This window comes from Henckelia pumila, chromosome 3 (assembly GCF_033568475.1).
Source record: "Henckelia pumila isolate YLH828 chromosome 3, ASM3356847v2, whole genome shotgun sequence".
Lineage (NCBI taxonomy): Eukaryota > Viridiplantae > Streptophyta > Magnoliopsida > Lamiales > Gesneriaceae > Henckelia > Henckelia pumila.
In genome coordinates this window covers 48,295,834-48,317,315 of record NC_133122.1, presented here as the reverse complement: position 1 = coordinate 48,317,315, position 21,482 = coordinate 48,295,834, and the positions used below count along the sequence as shown (strand labels likewise).

At 33.7% G+C, this 21,482-nt stretch overlaps 2 protein-coding genes across 2 annotated transcripts; both read left to right on the top strand.

The window, feature by feature from the left end:
• The first annotated feature begins 5,551 nt into the window (after positions 1-5,551).
• On the top strand, positions 5,552-7,730 carry LOC140891146 (very-long-chain 3-oxoacyl-CoA reductase 1-like). Its single transcript, XM_073299476.1, has 3 exons — positions 5,552-6,370; positions 6,804-6,873; positions 7,240-7,730. The coding sequence occupies exons 1-3, from the start codon at positions 5,733-5,735 to the stop codon at positions 7,492-7,494; spliced, it is 963 nt and encodes a 320-aa protein (XP_073155577.1). The 5' UTR covers positions 5,552-5,732; the 3' UTR covers positions 7,495-7,730.
• A 4,034-nt stretch (positions 7,731-11,764) lies between these two features.
• On the top strand, positions 11,765-21,226 carry LOC140892349 (uncharacterized). The gene is made up of 8 exons (XM_073301201.1): positions 11,765-12,046; positions 12,195-12,556; positions 13,336-13,482; positions 18,240-18,329; positions 18,438-18,496; positions 18,888-19,038; positions 19,129-19,210; positions 20,748-21,226. Exons 2-7 carry the CDS (start codon positions 12,209-12,211, stop codon positions 19,192-19,194), a joined length of 861 nt encoding a protein of 286 aa, XP_073157302.1. The 5' UTR covers positions 11,765-12,046; positions 12,195-12,208; the 3' UTR covers positions 19,195-19,210; positions 20,748-21,226.
• Positions 21,227-21,482: the final 256 nt, after the last annotated feature.

Here is a 21,482-nt window from a genome sequence, read left to right as displayed (position 1 = left end):
AGTGGATTAGGAGCTGTTTTGATGCAGGATGATAAAGTAATAGCATATGCATCTCGAAAGCTGAAGATCCATGAGAGAAACTACCCGACTCATGATCTCGAGTTGGCGGCAGTTGTTTTTGCTTTGAAGCTATGGAGACACTACTTGTACGGCGAAAGGTGTCAGATTTTCACTGATCACAAAAGCCTAAAATATTTCTTCACTCAGAAGGAGTTGAATATAAGGCAGAGACGATGGCTGGAATTAGTGAAGGACTACGACTGTGACATTAACTACTATCCTGGTAAGGCTAATGTTGTAGCAGATGCCTTGAGTCGCAAGTCTGCAACATTGAACCAATTGACAGTGCATCAGGAGTTGATTGCTGAATTTGAACGTATGAGTTTGGAGGTATTTGAACCAATGGAGATATGCACTCTATCAGCTTTAGCAGTAGTACCTAGTTTGCTTGAGAGAATCAGAGTAGGCCAAGCTTCTGATGAACAGTTGACATTATGGAGGAACAGAGATGAAGCCAAGGGTGGTACATTGTACACTGTCAAAGATGGAATTGTTCATCACCGAGGTAGAATGTGGGTGCCAGCAGTAGGCTCACTGAGAGTGGAAGTGATGACTGAAGCCCATACTGTTCCATATTCCATACATCCAGGAAGTACGAAAATGTATAAGGATCTACAATCCTTATATTGGTGGCCCGGTATGAAGAAGGACATCGTAGAATTTGTGAGTGAATGTTTGAATTGTCAACAGGTAAAGATTGAGAATCAAAGGACAGCAGGACTCCTAAAACCCTTGCCAATACCCACATGGAAGTGGGAAGATGTCACTATGGGTTTCGTAGTAGGATTGCCAGTCTCACCGCGAAGGATGAACTCGATTTGGGTGATAGTTGACAGGTTAACTAAGTCAGCTCATTTTATTCCAGTCAGGAATAACTTCTCGATGAATCAGTATGCAGAGCTGTATATTCGAAAAATTGTCAGATTGCATGGAGTTCCAGCGAGGATAGTATCTGACAGGGATCCTAAGTTCACTTCAAACTTTTGGGAAAGTTTACATAGAGGATTGGGAACGAAGTTAGCTTTCAGTACAGTTTTCCACCCTCAGATAGATGGTCAGTCAGAACGAGTGATCCAAATACTCGAAGACATGTTGAGAGCTTGTATGATCGACTTTGGAGGGAATTGGGAATCGAAATTTCCTTTAGTGGAGTTTACTTACAACAATAGTTATCAAGCAACTATTGGTATGGCTCCTTATGAGGCGTTGTATGGAAGAAGATGTAGAACTCCCCTAAATTGGGATGAAGTTGGAGAGAGAGCTGTTTTGGGGCCGGATATAGTGACCCAAACAGTAGATGTGATAGCCAAGATCAGAGACAGAATTTTGACAGCTCAAAGTCGACAGAAAAGTTACGCCGACCAGCGACGTAAAGATTTGGAGTTTGTAATAGGTGACCATGTATTTCTAAAGGTGTCACCTTGGAAAGGTGTTATGAGATTTGGAAAGAAAGGTAAATTGAGTCCAAGATATATAGGATCTTTCGAGATCCTAGAAAAAGTTGGGGCTCGAGCTACCGAGTGGCACTACCGCCAAACTTGGAGGGTGTCCACAATGTCTTCCATATCTCTATGCTTAGGAAGTATGTGGCAAATCCTTCTCATGTTATCCGCCATGAGCCAGTGAAATGGAAGCCAAACTTGTCCTACGAGGAGGTTCCTGTTCAAATCTTGGACAGACAAGTTCGTAGGTTGAGAAACAGAGAGATTCCAATAGTGAAAGTCTTATGGAGCAACCAGTTGATTGAAGAAGCTACTTGGGAAACAGAACAAGATTTGCAAGCACGCTATCCTAAACTGTTTGGTAAGTCGAATTTCGAGGACGAAATTCTTTTAAGGAGAGTAGAGTTGTAAGGTCCAAAAAGTCCATTAGCTTAATCACAATTAATTGATTTAATTATATGATTTAATGCATGTTATTTAGAATATTTAATTGATTATGTGGAATTATGTGATTTATTGGATGCCTGGAATTATGTGATTACTATGTTATTTTTTTTAAAAGTTTTCAGATTGGTATTAATTTTGGGTCGTAGGTACGAGTCTAGCCTTGAATCGAGTTAAGAAAAATATGTTAAATTAAGTTTAAAGGGATGCAGTGTATTAATGGATTGATGAATGAGTTTTGAGGTGTTCTTTGAAGGTTTATCAGAGTTTTGAATTGTTTTTCCAAGGTTTATGATGTTTGATAGGTTTTAGAACTCAAAAATCGGTTTTTTTTGGTGAAAGATTGATGCAGATCCGTAAAATTCAAAAAAAATTCCGAAGTGTCCAGACCCTGGAAGGGGGTCCGGATGCCCTCTGTCCAAAAAAAATGTAATTTTGTTGTGCACGGGGGTGGGCACGGGGTCCGTGCCCCATCCGGACACGGGTCTGTTCAAGGGTCCGGAATGCGTCTGTCCCAAAATTTTAACCTTCGTTTTAAGGGTCCTAAATCCATGTTCATGTTATTTTAAGATGTCTTAAGTATATTTAGGAGGTTTTATGCAAACATTTCAAGTTTTGAATGTTCGTGACGGACGGAACGACTCACGTGGACCAAATATACTTTGTAATGTAAGTTATGTTTTCAACCTTCATGAAAACTATTTTTCCATGAAAATCATGAAATGTAGAAAGTATTTTATGCATGAATGGTTCTCACATTGGTTTATGCATGCACGACATTGTTTTATGAAAGTTCATGATTATGCAAGAATGACGATGATATGTATGAAGCATGATATGTTATGATGTATGAAAAACGTTTTGATGACTTATGCGTCTTGTGGTGATTACATGGGATATGCACTTCGGGATGAGCTCCGGAGCGGCTATCCAAACATGGCTCACGGGTTGGTTATACGGGATAAGCACTTCGGGTTGAGCTCCGAAGCGGCTATCCAAAGAATGAAAGTTTATGGGCTTAATGCCATATGCTTGTCTGATCAGCAGGAAACTATGAATGGCTCGTTATGACGGTTACCACACTACTCATACTTCATCACCCCAAATATTTTATGTTAGGACTACATCAAAGTTATTTCTGTAAAGTTAAAGTTTCTCTTTTAAAGTTAGAAAATCTTTTCTGCATGTTCTTGCTGAGTCTTTCGACTCACTACGCTTGAATGGTGCAGGTAATGATGATGTGGATGCTTTTATTGATGATTATGTGGGCGGACATGAAGAAGAGGCAGGGGTCGGTCCAACGGGCAATGCATGAGTGTGAATGTTTTAGATTGAAGGATGTTTTAAATATTTTTATTGGTTGAGTGGCAAGCAAGTTTTAAATTTTTAAGTTGATGGCCATGTTTGGCAAATAATTTTAGATATTTTCTTTTATTTGGTGCACATTTTATATGCTCTTTTAATAAAGAAGATGATGCTTCCGCAAAGTTTTTATTTTTATTCCAAATTTTAAGTATGTATGGTTGAGTAACGTTTCGATTGAGAAATTGGGACGTTACAGATATATAATGTAATTTGGTCAATAAAACAAGGATCCGGACCATATATACTGATTTAAGGAAAAAGACTCGCAAAAGTCGCAGATCAGGTGCATGCATGAAAGGGAAAATTAGCATTTTGGTCTTGTATGTTGGCTTTTTTTTGTTTTGGTCATGTATGTTGGCTTGTTTTGAAAAAGATCATGTAACTCGATTTTTTTTTTGGATTTAGTCCTATATGTTCTTATTTTGGTTTTGGTCATGTAAGTTGGTTTGTTTTTTGATTTTTGTCATGTATGTTATCATGTTTTGGAATTTCAAAGTTGATCTCTAATTATTTTTGTAATAAATATTTTTTATTCTTTCATGTTTTATCTGCTTATTGGTTAGAGATAATTACAACTAACTAATAAAAAAATATTTTTTTACGCTTAAACTTTTTTTAATCTAAATAATTTAATAAAATCTAAAATATGTTAATTTAATGTATTAGATGTAATATACTTTTGTTCTTTTAAAAATTAACAAACAAACATTCATTTATATTGTTCTCAATTGTAACTTCGATTTTTTTATTTATTTGGCACTAAAATTAGCAAAAAAACTAAAAATATATTTAAAACATACTTTCGTTCTTTTAAAAAGTAGCATTCTAATATTTTTTTTTATCGTTCTGACTATGGTTGACTGTTTTTGTTTTGCTTTTCTTGAAATCAAAGCTTTTTAGGTATGTTTCACTTTTATCACGCTTAATCGTCGTTTAAGCGTGCTTTTTAGAACACTGCAAATAAGCAAAATATTGTTGCTCCCTCCAGTTTCGGCGACGGAGGAAAAATACAAAAAAAATCAAGTTATTGTACCTTTTAGAACATAATTATTATTTTAAAAAATAATTAGAAGGTCAACATCTAAATTTTAAACCAAATTTATTTAATTATAAAATCATAAAAAAAATATTTATTATAAAACCTTAAGCGGTGAAGTTGAAAAGTCAACATCTAAATTCTAAATTTAATTTATTATTTTAAAATAAAAAAAACATGGACGCTTATTCTAACTTAACCGAGCTTAATTTGGTCAAAACCGTATTTTTTTCATGCCCAAAATAAAAAAAAACAAGTCAACTAATAGGACCAAATCCAAAAAAAATCCAAATTCCTGTATTTTTTTTCAAAACATGACTTTGTATAGGACCAAAATCAAAAAGTAAGTCAACTTATAGGATCAAAACCAAAATAATCAACATGTAAGACTAAATCCAAAAAAAAAAACAGAGTTACAGGATCTTTTCCAAAACAAGCCAATATACTGGACCAAAACAAAAAAGAAGCCAACATACAGGACTAAAATGCTAATTTTCCCCTAATTCAAATATTCAATAACTTTACTTCATAGCAACTTAAACATGTAGATATAGCTTGGAAAAGAATAAAGAGTAGCTTTGAAAAGAAACTATTAATTTTTTTAATGTTTTATAAATAAAAAATTTACTTATTTGGCAAAAAATGTTTTAAAAAAGTGTTCTCTCGTTTAAATACAATTAAACTATGTATTTTGATATTTTAGAATTGAAGTCAATTGTGAAAATCAAAACATATTATATTTTTAATTGTAAAAATACGTTTATGGAATAGTTCTTCAATTATCAAAATATTTTATAAAAACTTTGTAAAAAACACTTTTACACAAATCTTTTATAAATAATACTTCAAACAAAACTTTTAGATTTACACCCGATTCAACATGAATACGCCTCACCCCTAAAATTTGAGGTTTTTGTCCTTCCCCTAAAATATTAATCAAACGGACATTGTTTGGTTTGATATATTATTAATCTATGTATAATTTATCCCAATTAATTTCGTCTTATTTTTGTCATATTATTTATCTATTTATTAATTAATAATTTTACAACAATTAAATCAAATAAATTATAATCTATTCATCAAATCAAATAATATATTAACTATTATTTTTATTTTTAATTTATAATGTATTATTTATCTATAAATTAGATATTCTATCACTCAAATCAAGTCCGGAGAATCACGGGGCTAAGTTTTAACTTTTATCATTTTTATTTATGGGCTAATTGGCTCACCTACTGCCGAAATTTAGCTCATCCTCTTCAACAAACTCTTGAATACCCAATTAATGCAGCGCAACCGTGCTCTCCATTCCATAATTGTTCCTTTATAATTCCAGTAATTATATAGTTCAAATCATTTCTCCCATTCCTCGCTCACTAATGGCGGCCTGCATCCTAGAGCAGCTCAAATCTCAGCCCGCATGGCTTCTCCTCCTCCTAACAATCGGTTCTTTGTCCATTCTCAAGCGCTTACTGTCCATCCTCAACTGCTTCTACGTCTATTTCCTCCGACCCGGAAAGAATCTCAAGAAATACGGATCATGGGCTGTGGTCACCGGGCCTACCGACGGAATAGGCAAAGCCTTCGCTTTTCAGCTGGCTAGAAAAGGGTTGAATCTGGTTCTCGTGGGCCGGAGCCCGGATAAGCTGAAACAGGTTTCGGATTCAATTGTATCCAAATACGGGTCGACCCAGATCAAGACTGTGGTCGTGGATTTCTCTGGGGATTTGCAGGAAGGCGTCGGGAGGATCAAGGAGGCGATTGAGGGGTTGGACGTTGGAATCTTGATTAACAACGTTGGAATCTCTTACCCTTTCGCGAGGTTCTTTCATGAAGTGGATGAGAAGTTGATGCATGATTTGATTAGGATTAATGTCGAGGGTACCACGAGAGTGACTCAGGCTGTTTTGCCCGGGATGGTTCAGAGGAAAAGGGGAGCTATTTTGAATATGGGATCTGGTGCTGCTGTTGTCATTCCTTCTTATCCTCTCTATTCTGTTTATGCTGCCACCAAAACGTAAGCACTTTCTTTTGTTTTTAATATTTATTTTAAATGCTTTTGTTTTGTGAATCCGATATGCATATGGAACAGTTGTTTTGATTCCATAGTTTTAGGTGGTGAAGGTTTTCTTTATGACTAATGCTGGAAACATGTAAATATTTCATTGCATTGCAAGTCTAATTAAGAACCTGAAAATTTCCTGACAAGTTAATCTGAGCTTGAAGTAGGGATATGACTGATTTAAGCTATTGATGGTTCATGGTTGGTTTTAGTAGTCAAGGAAATCACTGTGGAAACTCAGATTCTATCAGCTGTGTATATTTGAATTGTATCTTCAAGTTGTGTTGCGTGATATCCTTGTTTAACATGTAGTTATAATGGGATTAATGAGATTAATTCATTCTGTTCATAATACTAATTCTGAATGAGATTGGTTTCCGTCTCTCAGTTATGTCGACCAGTTCTCAAGATGTCTCTATGTGGAATACAAGGATAAGGGAATTGATGTGCAGTGTCAGGTACATTCGGTTTCCAGATCAAGTTTATGTCATTGATATGATTATCATCTGGTTGATTTAGGATTAAAAGTAATTTTTCTGCATCTTGCTTTTCTTTAAATCATCAATGTTCTCTCAAAAAAGTAATCTTCTGTCAATTATATGAAATGGCGAAGTGTTTTAGTCCTGCACCGGAGGGAAGTAGATTTGATGGATTAACTTCAAACCGATCTTCTTCAATCTAAGCACAGCTTTGAACTTTATCCACTTCAAAAGTTTGTCTCGATCTTACAAAATCTTTGGTTGTGGGAAAACTCCCCGTGATGTTCTTCGAGTCAAGGATCCTTAGACTCTCAATAAAACTGCTGCATTCGTATCTAAATGTAGGTACCCTTGTATGTGGCTACAAAAATGACATCGATCAGAAGATCCTCCTTTATTGTTGCATCGACGGATGGTTATGCACGTGCTGCTTTGCGTCAACTAGGCTATGAACCTCGATCTGCCCCTTACTGGCCGCACAACCTTCTGTGGTTTTTGGTGCATTGTTTTCCAGAGAAGTTGGTGGACTCTTGGCTTCTGAAGAGATGTCTTGGGATAAGGAAGAAAGGATATCTCAAGCAGTCGATGAAAAAGGAATAGAAGCCATATGTCTTGGCCATCCTCTATTATCTGTACTCGTTAACTTTTTGCAGCTCTTTCTGATTAAGGAACTTGAGAATTAAAATTGACAACACTTTAATTAATGTATTCGCGTGAAAACTTCTGGGTTTGGTTGTAAGTTTACGTGGGATTTTCGAATTTCTTGCATTGCTTAAGTTGGCTTCTCTGTTTGATCCTTTCAGCTCCCATTGTTCAAATTCACTCCACTTTTTCAATGTATTAAGCTGTGATGATACTTGGTGGTAGTTCTACTAGCTAGCCTAATTTGGCCTGAGTTCTGATATGATCTTTAATTTGGTTGGTCTCTTCTAGGAGGTCTCCGAGATGTCTTGGCCTCCTGTATGTCAAAATACGAACCGGAAAACATATATAAATAATAATATGCATTTCGCATTTTAAAAAATGATGTATTTTAATAAAGTTAACAGCTTTTTATTATTTACATACATGTTTATACTTTTAACAGACATAGAAATCTTGATTTATAAGAAATATAATTTATCATTATCTCGAGATTGATGGAATATATTTTTTAATATAAAATTGTTGCAACCAGTATAAATTTTGGGGGGAAACACTTTATACTAATAAATATTTCTTTTTTTTTTAATAAAAAAAACATCCCTTAATTTTTGTTATTTTAAAACTCGTTACACACGCGATATATAAAAACTAATTTGTATTAATTAAAATGAGGTACTGGCTACTGGCCACTGGCCACCAGCTATAATTCAATGATCAAACGAAACCTATCAATCAAATTGAAAGCAGGCCATTTTAATTAAATATATATCCTTAATTGGCGGACATTAATTTAAAGTTCAATGGAAAATGACTATCGATGAAATTCTCATGTTGCTTTAAAAATTTTGGTTTAATATATTGCCGTGTGGATTTGGTGAGTTAATTAATTTATATGTAATTGTGCTAGATTAATTTAATTAGTCTAATTTTAACAGATTACATCGAGCACATGCTCTTTATTTATTCATTGTCTGGCTTGATTTAACAAATATGTTTTCTTTTTGTCAATTTTTGTGAAACCAAATTAAAATTAACTTGCAAATTTATGAATGAATAATATTGATGATTTGATTCTATCATGATTAACAGTGGACTTATTCTAAAGCCTTTTGAACTCATAATTTCAATCTAGAAATATTAAATCTAAAAAAAAAATATCATTGAAGGATTCAAAGAGTATGGATCATTAATCCCAACACTTTATGAATCTTCTATATATTGTAAGATTATTTTAAAATTATTATTATATGCCGCAGAAAGAACAAAAAGAATCTCCAAAATGACAAATTTTTATTAATCTTTTTCTATATATATATATATTAATGCATGAGACTATAGCTAGCTCTTTATTACCACTAGCACGATACACAAGTCTTCTGGGATCAGCCGTGGAATATCTATATATATGTACAGAAAGTGTACTTTCATTCTTATATATTAAAGAAGCCAAACATGGAAATCAAGGCTTACAAAACAGCAATCATGTGTATCTTATTGCTTTTGCTTCATCAAGGGTACTACTGTTTAGCTGCTGAAAAGCATCATTCAGGTTAGAGTTTGTATAACTAGCTAACCCCATGCTTCTTTCCTATATGTAGTAAATGTTGAAAGATTATAGGGTCAATGCTTGCAGGCGATACAGCGTTTTGGAATCGGCAAACACCTAAGGGACAGCACAGGACGGTGGCTGGATCAATGTCGTCGGAAGATTACTCTCTGCCACGCAGAAGACGACCAGTGAACAACTGATTAGGAACCTCCAATATTGTCTTCTAGTCATCCACCATGTGTTGTTTAATTTTGTGTATGTGTTATGACTTAACTCAGTAATGGTTTCCATGAATCTACCTACTTGCATCCAAAGGTTGTATATGTTGTTCTATATATGTAATTTATGGTTGACATTACAAAATCCCGTTTTGTAAAATGTTCCTAATTAAGAGGATATATATATATATATGCCATTAATATCTACTATATCACGTTACATTTCACATTGATCTTCATATATATATATATGAAATTTCTGTCTCTACTAATATTGCTGAAGGCTGAATGTATATTTGATATCTCAGCTTGCTCCAACTTTTTTCAAATTTCAAGAGCTTTGTAATGAGGGAAGATATTAACTATTAATTCCTTCTGCTCTTTATCACCACGTGATCATCTGCTGGCTAGCGCTTATTTTGGTGCTTCAACTTTGAGCTTATATCATGTTACATCGGCCATCAGTTATATATATATGGCCCTCAAAGATGACACTTTAGATGATAAAACATATAAATATCGATCTATCTATTATCAGGTAAAGTTAATAAATGCTTTCTAGAAGCTCTACCAAACACAACCTTCATGGTGCAGCTGTCGATTCTTCAAAAGTTCATTTTTCCGGGATTGAGATTGTTCAAAGACTAAAACTTGATCCTGAAAATCTGAGTATAAAAATAGAATTGAGTCACTTTGTTGTATTCTTGCTTATCCGCCTCTATCTTCGGAAAGATAAACGGCAAAAATTATTTAATCATGTTTTGAGCCTTTTAAGGCAATTTACATGTCTTATTTATTTTTGTGTTAGGATGGGACATGATCACCATGTTCTAAAAGGTCCATTGGATACATCAATTCTTCACTTTAGATTAACTTAATACTGCAGGCTTGCCCATTCTGCATTTGTTTTCACACACTTTAATCGATCCGTAATCCAAAGATTTGGGCACACATGCTCATTATTATCTTCGAAATTTAAGTAATTAAGAAGCTCAGTATTAAGACACATGTCCTATTTCGAGTGAGTCTTGAAGCTGGTCAATTATCTTGACTGATTTTGAAAGTGTAATATAGCATAAAATAATCATTTTTACTATCCATTATAAACTTAAGCTTTTAGTAACATTCCTTTAAACTTGAAAAACATAAAATTTACGTTCGTTTGTAATAACATCGCCCTTCAACTAGATTACTAGAAAAACATAAAATTTGAACTCCACTGTCCACATTTTGACGTGTTTTACGTTTAAGAGAACCTTTGACTCCAACAATTATAAATATTTTTTACGTCTCATATAATTAAGTTTGTGTATGTTTTCATACGAATTAATAAAGTTATTGAAAAAGTAATTTTATTAAAAAAATTACAATTTTACCTTTATTTAATGAGTTTTTAATATATTAAATTTTTTTGGAGTGATTAATGTATTAATTATGAGAGTAAATTAGTAAAAGAATAAATAATGAATACTACAGTCTATGTATGAAAAGTGGAATATATATTTGACATGTATGAAAAAGAAACGTGGCTTTTATGTTTTGCTACACAATTAGATGGAAGGATTTGATGAATTCTGATTATAATTTTATTGTGAACAAAACCAAGATATCAAATTTAAATCCATATCTTTACTTATTTGTGCATTAGTTACATAAAGTAGAATTAATTTTAAATGATGTAATTATTGGATTGATTTGAAGTTCATCATAATTAACATAAAATTCTATGTAAACATCAAAACATGAAAGAAAAATATTTGAATTTCATAAAAAAATTTGTGAAACAGTCTTACAGTGAAACATGTATTTTATTTAGATCACACATGAGAAATAATACTTTTATTCCAAAAATATTACATTTTATTATAAATATTAACAGTGAAAACATTCATAAAAAACCCAATCTTTAAATTTTAAAATTTACTTATCAACAATAAAAATAAATTTAAAATTTACGAATTTGAAAGCATTCGCTAAATGCAAATCTATATTTATATTAGGCTAAATGGGCTGGTCGGGGGCCCAAATCCCAATTACCCCATGGCCCAATTGCGTGGAACACTTAAAACAAAAATTGGCGTGAGTTGAATGTCTGGTGTCATAAAATTAAACTAGCATTTTGTTGCACGTATTGCGTGCTAACTCTATTTTTATAATAAATTTATATTTCAATTAAATTAGATGAACAAAATTATTGTAATATATATTAAATACAAAAATTGGGTAGAAAAAAATAATTCAATGAAAAAAAAATCATAATCGAAGGAAAAAAATTGAGAATCGTGGATAAAAGCGATTGAGTGTGTGGGTGGTTTTTTTTTAAAATGTATGGGTGATTATTTATTTATTTATTTAATTATTTAAATTAGCATACCAAACCAAGATACTAACAGGTTGTTACATAATATATAGGAATAGGTTAGTGTTCAGTCCCTGTACCAATACATATTATTATACACTCCTCGACACCACTCAATTTATACATTTGCCCATCTCCTACATTCCATCGCTACCCTTGTTCCTTCCTCGTTCCTCCCCTCTCCCAATTTATCCATCACTGGAGGGCGCTCCCCTCTTCAACCCTCATCACCGAAACCCACCGGCCGACCAAACCACCGACTGATGTCGATTGTAAAGATCTGACTGGGGAAACCGACCAAACCCATCAACTAAGAGGCTGAAGCAAGCGGCGTGGGGCGAAGAGACACAGCCGAAGTCAGCCATTCACCTTGGAAAAACAGTAAGTTTATTTGATTCTTGTTGTTTTTGGATCGATTAATCACATTATTGTTTGATTTTTGAGATGAAATTTTTGTTTGGAGAAACAAAATCTATCGTGGGTTCCTTCCCCATCATTTGTTTTGAAGTGCATTTATTTTATTATGCAGAGCAAACCAGTGTCATGCCAGAAACTTCGGGGCATGTAGGGGCTACATGGGCAAACATAAGTATGGGATTGGATTTGTTTGGTCTCTGTACAAGTGAGGTAGCTGAATTATTGGCCCAAGATGAAGATTTAGTGCCATTTTCACGGAATGGATCTCACTTGGTTGGAAACATCAATGGAGTAGGTAGTGGAAAAAATGCCTCCACTAAAAATGGTTGCCCAACCAAAGAAAAAAGCATTTTTAGTAGTTCTACTCCATTGTATTTTAACGGACTAGGAGCTTCACTTCCAGAGTTTAAAAAAGAAAGATTAAAAATATTGCTTCAGCAAAGTGTGTTTACTCTTTCACGGGAGGTCGATGAGGTAATTCCTAAATGTCATATGTAGCTTTATGCTTGGGAATTTTATCTGAACTAACATGGAATTTAAGCACATGATTAACCTAGGACATCTTTTGTTTTATTATGGATTATGCATAAAAGTTTGGATTAGGCTGCCTAAGCTCTATTGTTCAAAAAATTTAATGTTTGGATATCACTTCATTCATATACTGGTTGCTGTTTTAAAATAGTTGGTGTCAACTTATTAGTTTAAATCATATGTTAATTTTGGAGCATCTAAATATGAAATATGAACATTAAGGCACCGTTTGGTTTGATTGAAGATATAGGTAATGCATAGATGAGTAATATAATGTAATAAAAAATAAATAGGAAATGATAGCTAAAATAGTATTGGATTTGATTGATAGATTATAGTTTTTTTGATTTGATTGATTAAATTTTATATAAAAATGTTAAATGATTATTTTGTCTTTTTAACAATAAATAAAATAAAAATAATATTATTTATAAGGAGTAATATAATAATTTAAATTCAATGATTTGATTGATGTAAGATAAATAATTAATGATTTGATTGATGTAAAATAAATAGTTAATAGATGGATAAATAATATGATGAGAAGAACGTGAGATGAGATGTGATGTGATGAGATTAAATAATATATATATATATATATATTAGTAATATGGTGAACAGAATGATGCCTAAATGTGTTCTTAAAGACATGGTTTATTATGCCAATTAACTTTTTAAAATTTGTATAACATTTTTTGCTTCTCTTTTGATTTGTAGTACAGGTAATAAATCCTATAATATCACTATGTCGGCTACGATCTTGTTTGAGGTATAAAGATAGTCTCATGTCAAGATCTAATGAGTTGTCACAGAACATCGATGAATCTATACATGCACGCAAGAAGCTCAAATCATTACCTTCCTCTTTGGTGAGCATTTTCCATAACATTGCCTTACGGGAATGCAATGCTTCCTTTTATACTCCAGAATATTACAAATATAGATGGATGCACTTAGGTATAATAGTACGATTCGATTGTTATTGTACGGTGTCAAGTTTAATGTAGTGATAAAGTTAATATTTGTCGTTCAACTAGACTAGCCAACAAGTACTATATATATGTTATTCACACTTCTTTAACCTTCGAAAATTAAAGTCAATGGATCATAAAGGAAAATTCAATAGCTAAGAAGTAATGATCAAGATTTTCGGGCCTGTTTTAATTCTTTATAATTTTTTAGTGGTTGTGATTGAATTCTGATATATTCCTGAGGTGACATGTATCTTACTCTATTTGCTCTCTCCCTCCTATTTATTTAGGCTTGTGTGTGCTTTCTAACATAGTATTATTTTAACATTTGAAAATCAAGTCAATGGATCACAAAGAACAATTCAATGGCTAAGTAGTAAGGACAATATTTTTTTTAGTGTTTGTGATTGAATTCTGATATATTCATGAGGTGACATGGTTTCTTACTCTATTTACTCCCTCCGTCCTTTATATTTAAAATTGCATGTGTTTTCAAACAGGTTTAAAAGTTATTGGAAAAGTAAATGTCAGAAAGAAATTTTCAGTTTTAATCTTATTTAAAATGAATGTTTTAATTGGATAAGTAAATTGTAGGAAGTAGTTAATGCATTAATGATATGGTAGATTGGTAAAAAAATACATATAAGAATACTAAATATAGAAAGTGGACTATATATTTTGGACGGATGAAAAATGAAACCTTTATATTTGAGTCGAGGGGAGTATATATTATCTTGAGTTGTATTAAATTTAGTGTTATTTTTCAATAAGTAACTCTCGTTCACTCACTCATTTAACAATTAACACCACAATAAAAATCTCTTGAAAAACCTCAAACTTTCGACCGACTGGCCAAGGGTTATCATTCAAGTGATTAATCTCCCTCTCTCTCAATCAAACACAAAGTATGTAAATATATACAGTATACTTATCATATTGTGATATATCTCTTGGTCTCAATTACAATACATCAAAACTTTCATATGTGATCAAATATTGGCAACATCATCTTCTAGGTTAGAGAAGCGGATAAAAGATCTTTTGTTCTTTCGTTTTGCCTTGATACATGAAATTCTCTCTTTTGAGAACTTGAATTTGATGTTCTTACCCAGAAAATATAATAGGACTTAATTTTTAGCTACCCTGTCATTGCTAGAGTAACATAGAAACTCTATTATGTTGTGTTGTATTAGGTTGGCACTTCTCTAGAGTTTCTATGAGGTTTCTACTTGCTACAACCCCGGTATTGAGTGTAAAATACAGTGTCTTATTCTACGGTTCGCCATTGTTGGATGTTTTGGGAGGGAAAAGTAAGAGAACAACGAGAAAAGTAAATTTGAGATTGCAAATTATATATATTACGTGGAGAATTTATTGGAAACTCTTAAATACTTTATTTCATTTTTTGCTTTTCATATGTTTTCTCTATATTATACCGACTCAGGCAGTGAGTATTTATAGAGATTCAAACCTATTCATGGTAAAATCTAAAACTAGGATCAATTTGCACCTAGAGAATCGTTTCTTATAAATAAAAAAAAATTGCACCTAGAGTCTCTTAATTCTGACATAACTAGGTTTTTGTAGTATGAAAAAACTATTATAATCCTAAAAAATACCAATATATAAAACCAAATCGACTTCATGAGTCATCCAAATCAACAACTACCAATACCATATATATAAACTTCACTTATGGGGTTGGATTTAGCACTTTATATTCTTAGTTAATGTTTTTGAATCCAAGAGTAAGTTGCAATACAATTAAGTAATATAGGCACAAATTGTTAATTAGAACGGTACCTACCATGTCATTTCATGCATGGGCTTCTTCTTGGGTGAGGACGAACACTTAAGTGGTAATGGCTTGCTTGCCACCTCTTTAGTTACTTGTGATTGGATCGTTGCTTGAAACATTATCTTTACATCTGGGTTGCAGCTACTAAACAATTGGATTCCCGTATTGCCATCATTTGAAATTATCCCACTATATCTGTGGCATTCCCCATAGTATGTGAATTTGCGAACATGACACATTTTGCCTCAAGAGTCTATCTGAAGGAGGTGGGGGGTCCCTTGGGTTTATTGCTTGAACGGTCAAACCTTCTAAAACTTTGTCTCTATTGGAATTTTGACTGGGTAGGGATCGTTTGAGCCTTTGGTCTTTTCTTTGCCATGCTTAATATCAATTTCGCAACACATCTTCAAAATTCTTTGCTTTATATACTGCAAAGGCAAATTGATTCAATTGAACAATCTTCTAGCTAATTGACGAATCTTCAATATCTCATGCTCCATCGAGGAAATGAAACTTGGAGGAATATTCCAAAACTGACATCCCAAGTATTTGTGTCAAATTCTCGAATTCTGATAGCTTTTAGAGTTTTGTAGCAGTTTCGAAGTTGTGCTTTAAAAAAGTGTAACTCGACCTTTGCCGTATGATAGGTCTTGTTTGCTCAATCGAAGACATAATTCCATACCACTGCTTAAGCTCTTCACCGTCTTTGAATGTCAGACAGTCACAGTCAATTCTACCTTCATCTCTTGATATACCTCCATCTATTTGAGGTGATTATCGAAATTTTTCAGACATTTTTGTCTAACCTAAGGATTTGAACTCTCTTCAAAAGTTGGGACACTGGATCTTGGTATCAATTACCTTTTGAGGTTGTTCGTTGGCCGGTGGATTTACAAACCCTTGAAGAATCAAGCCTCCACAAATTGGGTCTCAACTCTTGAGCTCTTTGTTTTTGCCATTTTTATTTGCGGCTTTATTGTCACCAGGTGGATAGGTATAGGGGCTGCTATTTTCCGAGATGGTTTTCGGTCATTTTTTCAAGGAACACGTCTTGTTAAGGCCTTTGAAAGAAACAATGAAAAAAGTGGAAATGTAAGGTTACACTTGAAAGAAAGGCCAAAGTACATGAAGCATGAGACATTGAAGATTCGTCAATTAGCTAGAGGATTGTTCTATCGAATCAATTCCCTTTCCTTTCAAGTGTAACCTTACATTTCCACTTTTTTTATTTTTTCTTTAAGTAGCCTTAACAAGATGTGTTCCTTGAAAAAATGACCGAAAACCATCTCGGCAAAGGCAAAAACTGATTTCTACTGATCCAACAAATATAATATCGGAAGACTCTAATAAACACTAAGCGGCAACATAAAATTAAACAACAGCTGAATAGAAACAACAGCAGCAAGGCAATTATACATCTTTAGCCAGAAATCTCGAGACCCAAGGCTTGACCTGCTCTTTCTAGTTGATTTCATTTTCACTTGGAGTGGCTGTGAAGTGTGAGTGATCGAGAATTACTTAACTTGGGGTAGTTGATACGGTTTGAATATAAAACATATAATTTGCAACAGAAACAAGAACAGAAAGGGTCCTTCTAGAACAAAAATGACTCGACTTACTAGAACAGAAAGTACAAATTCAGTAACATATTCTGACTGCTCTTTCCTAGTCGCCTCTGAAAAAAATTGTAATAGAACGTAAAACTGATCTCACAATTGCACTGAAAACGTATGTCCTTCATGATTAAATGATGTTAGTTATCTAAAATTAGCTCTGTAGAGAAGAGGTCGGATCAAAGGTTCACCAACTGTTTTAAGGTTTGGTAGAAAACCAAGGTAGGAATATATACCTACCAAGTGATTGTAATCTGTTTTATGGTGCTGCATTCCCTTGTAAAATCTTCAATCCCACTCCCTAAAAGACACTACTTATTACTTAAAATATGTATTGGCACATATAATGTGGCTTGTAATCTTGTATACTAAATATGTTCTCTGGAAATATCGCGATTTTGAAGTAAGTTTTGTTTTTGTTTGACTTTTACTTTCTGAGTTCTTAAATACCCATCCAGTTTACAGACGCACAAATACTACATACAGTTTGAAGTTAATGTGAACTGATGCATTTCATATCATCCAATTTTGGATATATTATATACTGTTCAAGAATTTTCAGCGTGCAGCAACTAAATCCATTTGTACCTCACCGAAAGAATCGGCTCAGTTTGGTGTCATTTTTGGAAAATTTGACTTGGATTATGAGGTTATTTTGTATAATTATGGCTTATAAATGGAGAGATTCTGAGATTGTTAACAGAGTTTTTAACATCGTTAAAGATGAACAATTAATTCATGCTGCATTTGCAAATGTCATAGTCCATTACTTTTGACATATACATGGTGGACCTCCATCACGCAGTGGATGGATTTTGTTATATTGGAGAAATTTATATTCAGTCTTGTACTGGGCTATGAATGCTTGATGGCTTAGACTTTTTCACTTAGAGTCCTACCTTCCTAGTCTTCTTGTTTTTCCCATCTCTTTGCAATTCATTTGGGCTTAAATTGATGAAGTTACCTGAAGCAGGGGTCAGTTAAGTACCCTGATCATGAAGCTTATAAAGAAAATGAAGAAGTAAGAAAAAGTATATCTGTTCCTTGTGTAGTACACGTTAATGAATGACGGTGTTCATAGTTTATGTCAACTCAGCTGAGTTTCACTTTGGCGAGTTCCATAGGCCAATGATTTGAAATCTTTCGCACTAAGCTTCAAATTTTTTAAAAATCTTTTTCAATCATGGTTCTCTTAACATCTATCCATGAATATCGCAATGATCTCAAGTATACTTTTTTCCCAGGTCAATGATGATATTCGATTCCTTTTGGAGAATGATAGCACAAAGGTCGAGGAACTGATGAACAAACACTCGGATGAATTTTTTTCCATGGTATTGATGTATAATAACTGGTTTACCCAATTCTTTTTTTTAATTCAGGTCAACATCTTTATATTTTGAAACCTTTATTGTTGAACACTACATGAATTCACTTTGCAGTTACAGCACATGGAGCAGAAACTTGAAGAACTTCTGAGTGCTGTGATGACAACTTGCAGGTACCTTTCCTATATTGGATAGAAGAGAAGTCAGTTTGGCTGAATCATTCTTTATTATTTTCATCGAACTTCTCTTTCTGCTACATAGAAGCTCCTAAAAGTTTCTCTGTTCTTAAATTTTGTTATCCAGATAAATTACTTTCTTAAACACTCATCCCTTCTTTCTATAAAACAATCCATTTCATAGTTAAAACGGACTTTTACTGTAATACTTAACAAGTGTGTTAATTTTAATATAATTTCCTTCATTAAACACTGTATAGTTTGACTGAACATTCATTTGGGGTTTCACTTGTAGAAAATTGAGTTTACAAAGGTGACGCCTTTTGAGTGTGATGATTTACTGGTTTTTATGCATGTAAGGCTCACTTGTCATACTTTTCACCAACAGGCAAATGACGCCTAATGAAAAGCAACAACTTTGCAAACGGATTAAGGAACTCCCTCCAAGAAATGTTGACCGTGTTGTGGAAATACTTGGACATAGTAAAGCATCAAGGAAAGATTCATCCAATGAGGTTCACGTTGATCTGGATTGTGAGGTAGAAAACATGAGGCATACTATTTTTGGTACTAAGTGCAATCTAACCCCTCCATAAAGAAACTAATTATGAAGCGTTTTCGATGTGCAGGACAAAATTACATTGTGGAGATTATATTTTTATGTTGCTGCTATTGAGAAGGCTAAGACATTATGACGATTGTTTCCAATTAGTAAGTCATGCTAGCCTTCCTTTAACCGTTTCCAGATGATGTTTTAGATTTGCCATATTTGGTATGTTAGCTTAACCAAACCTGTTCCACAAGAACCCCTTTGTGTGTACATATTTGGTCTATTTATTATGCTCAAGTCTCATTTTGTTGATAGATATATGTGTGTGTGTTTTGTTATTGTAATACCTAGTCTATGCTGATATTCCATGAAGTATTAATCGGATGTCCTCGTGATTAAATGGAGTAGAAGATACAGTGTTTTCGTTCTGTTGTATTTTATTCTTATATAGGGACTACAACGCATCGGTTTCCGGCCTTAATTCTCCATTATATCAAGTCTGATGTAGTGACGTCTAAAGGATCCCTAGTGTTTTTATGTAACAGCTCTAGTTCCGCCACTCTGCCCATCTTGTGAAATGAGTTTTAACTAATGTAAATATATGTTGTGATGCAGTATTTGGATGAATTTTGAGTTTTGACCATGTAGGATTTTTTGTGGTTGTTTTTTTATATATTCCTTTTATTAAGTATCAAGCTTCTCTTGTATGCACTGTAATTGTTTTGAACTGTCTATTATTCAAGACATAAACCAACGAGGACTAGTTCTGGATTAATCTGAGGTTCTGAACTATAAGATTTTGAGTCCGAGCATGAGCTCTTTTTCTGTAGCAATTTTACTTCTACCAATGTGAGGCCCATTTCTTGTTTATTAATGGGTCTACTGATTGCCTGGTTCAAATTCATGTTTAATTGTTTTAGGAATTCCTATCCCAATGGGAACATTCACGAAAAGATTTGTTTGTGGTCAAGTTGTTTATCACTAACTTCATATGAGTATGGGTATAGTGATATATAATGTCCTTTTTTAATCTGTAAGACTGCGATCTTTCATTTTCTTCTGCATGGAATGCTTTAAACGAGCACGGAGAGAATAAACTTCGCTGGTAGTTTGAGATTTTTACTTGGGATCAAGAAGTTTTATTGTACTACATGGTGGAACTACAATTAAAGTTGGGTGCTTCGAGGGTAGCAAAATCTAATGGTTTAGTTTTATGAAAAGGAACATGAGAACAGACATGTAGTCACTCGTGGTTGTCAAGGATGCTTACGAGCAAGTGGTCAAACTAGTCTTCATTGTCACTAGGAGTCTAGGAGTGACTTTCTAACATTTGTTTCAATGTAAAACAAGAAAATGATCACAAAAGCTGCTGCACTAGAACATAAGACAGTGGAAAAACTATGGCTTTGTCACTCTGCATCCTTCAACAGTGCCCTCTCTTAGTTTTATGATCTTCATCTGTTACCAAATTATAATGCCACTGACTTTGGCTTTTTGTTTTTTAATTAAGAATTAAAAAAAAACATCGGCTCACAGTTAGTTTCATTTTGGCTGTACATCACCTGTATGAAACATGCTGCAAGTACTCGGTCAATATATAACAGATATATTGCCAAATATTAGCAGAAGATTTAAAATGCATCAAAGCTCTACTAACTCATTAGGTATCAGGCTAATTGGATTATTTATATATTGCAGTGGCACAGAGGGCTCTATTTTATGGAACAATGATCATATTGAGTACCTGATCATACAAAATCATCAAGTAATTCTTCCGATAATATTCCCTTGGAGAAGAATTCAAGAAGCCACTGGAACCAGGATGTGCAGAGCTTGACACTAAATGTCCGCAAACTCTTTTCTGATGTGGATCCAGAACTTTTCGATGAGTGTTTACTGAAATTCCAAGAAGATGAAGCAAGGGAAGAAGAGACTAAAGCTAAAACGTGTAGTGGTATGGAAACACCTGGAAGATGTAACTGCGGTAAAAGCTTCAGCTAATGAAGCCGTGCTTGTTTCTCTCAGGACAAACACTAAAACACCATCTGGATAGAGACCAATGTTTGAGTTTCTTGCTGTGGCTCAACTTTCTTGTACTTATTTCTGACCAAGAATCGCTATCATGGGATCAATGGTGAATTGATGACCCTGAAATTGTGTATTTTCTTTATTGTTTATTGCATCCCTTTGATTCTTTGAAGGACACAACACAGGGTATGATCGAGCTAATGTTGTAACTGGATCATGCATATGGAACTTTGGGGGATAAACAAGATTAGGTGGTCGCCTAGGGTCATCACTGCATGTTACATGCATGAAATTTTTGAGTGAATTTGCATTTTCTTTGCTAGTTTGCAAGAATTCTGTTTTGCTGGTTTATGTAGTTGTTTTTGAAATGGGCTTTTGTTGTGTACTCTAATCTGCAACTATAAA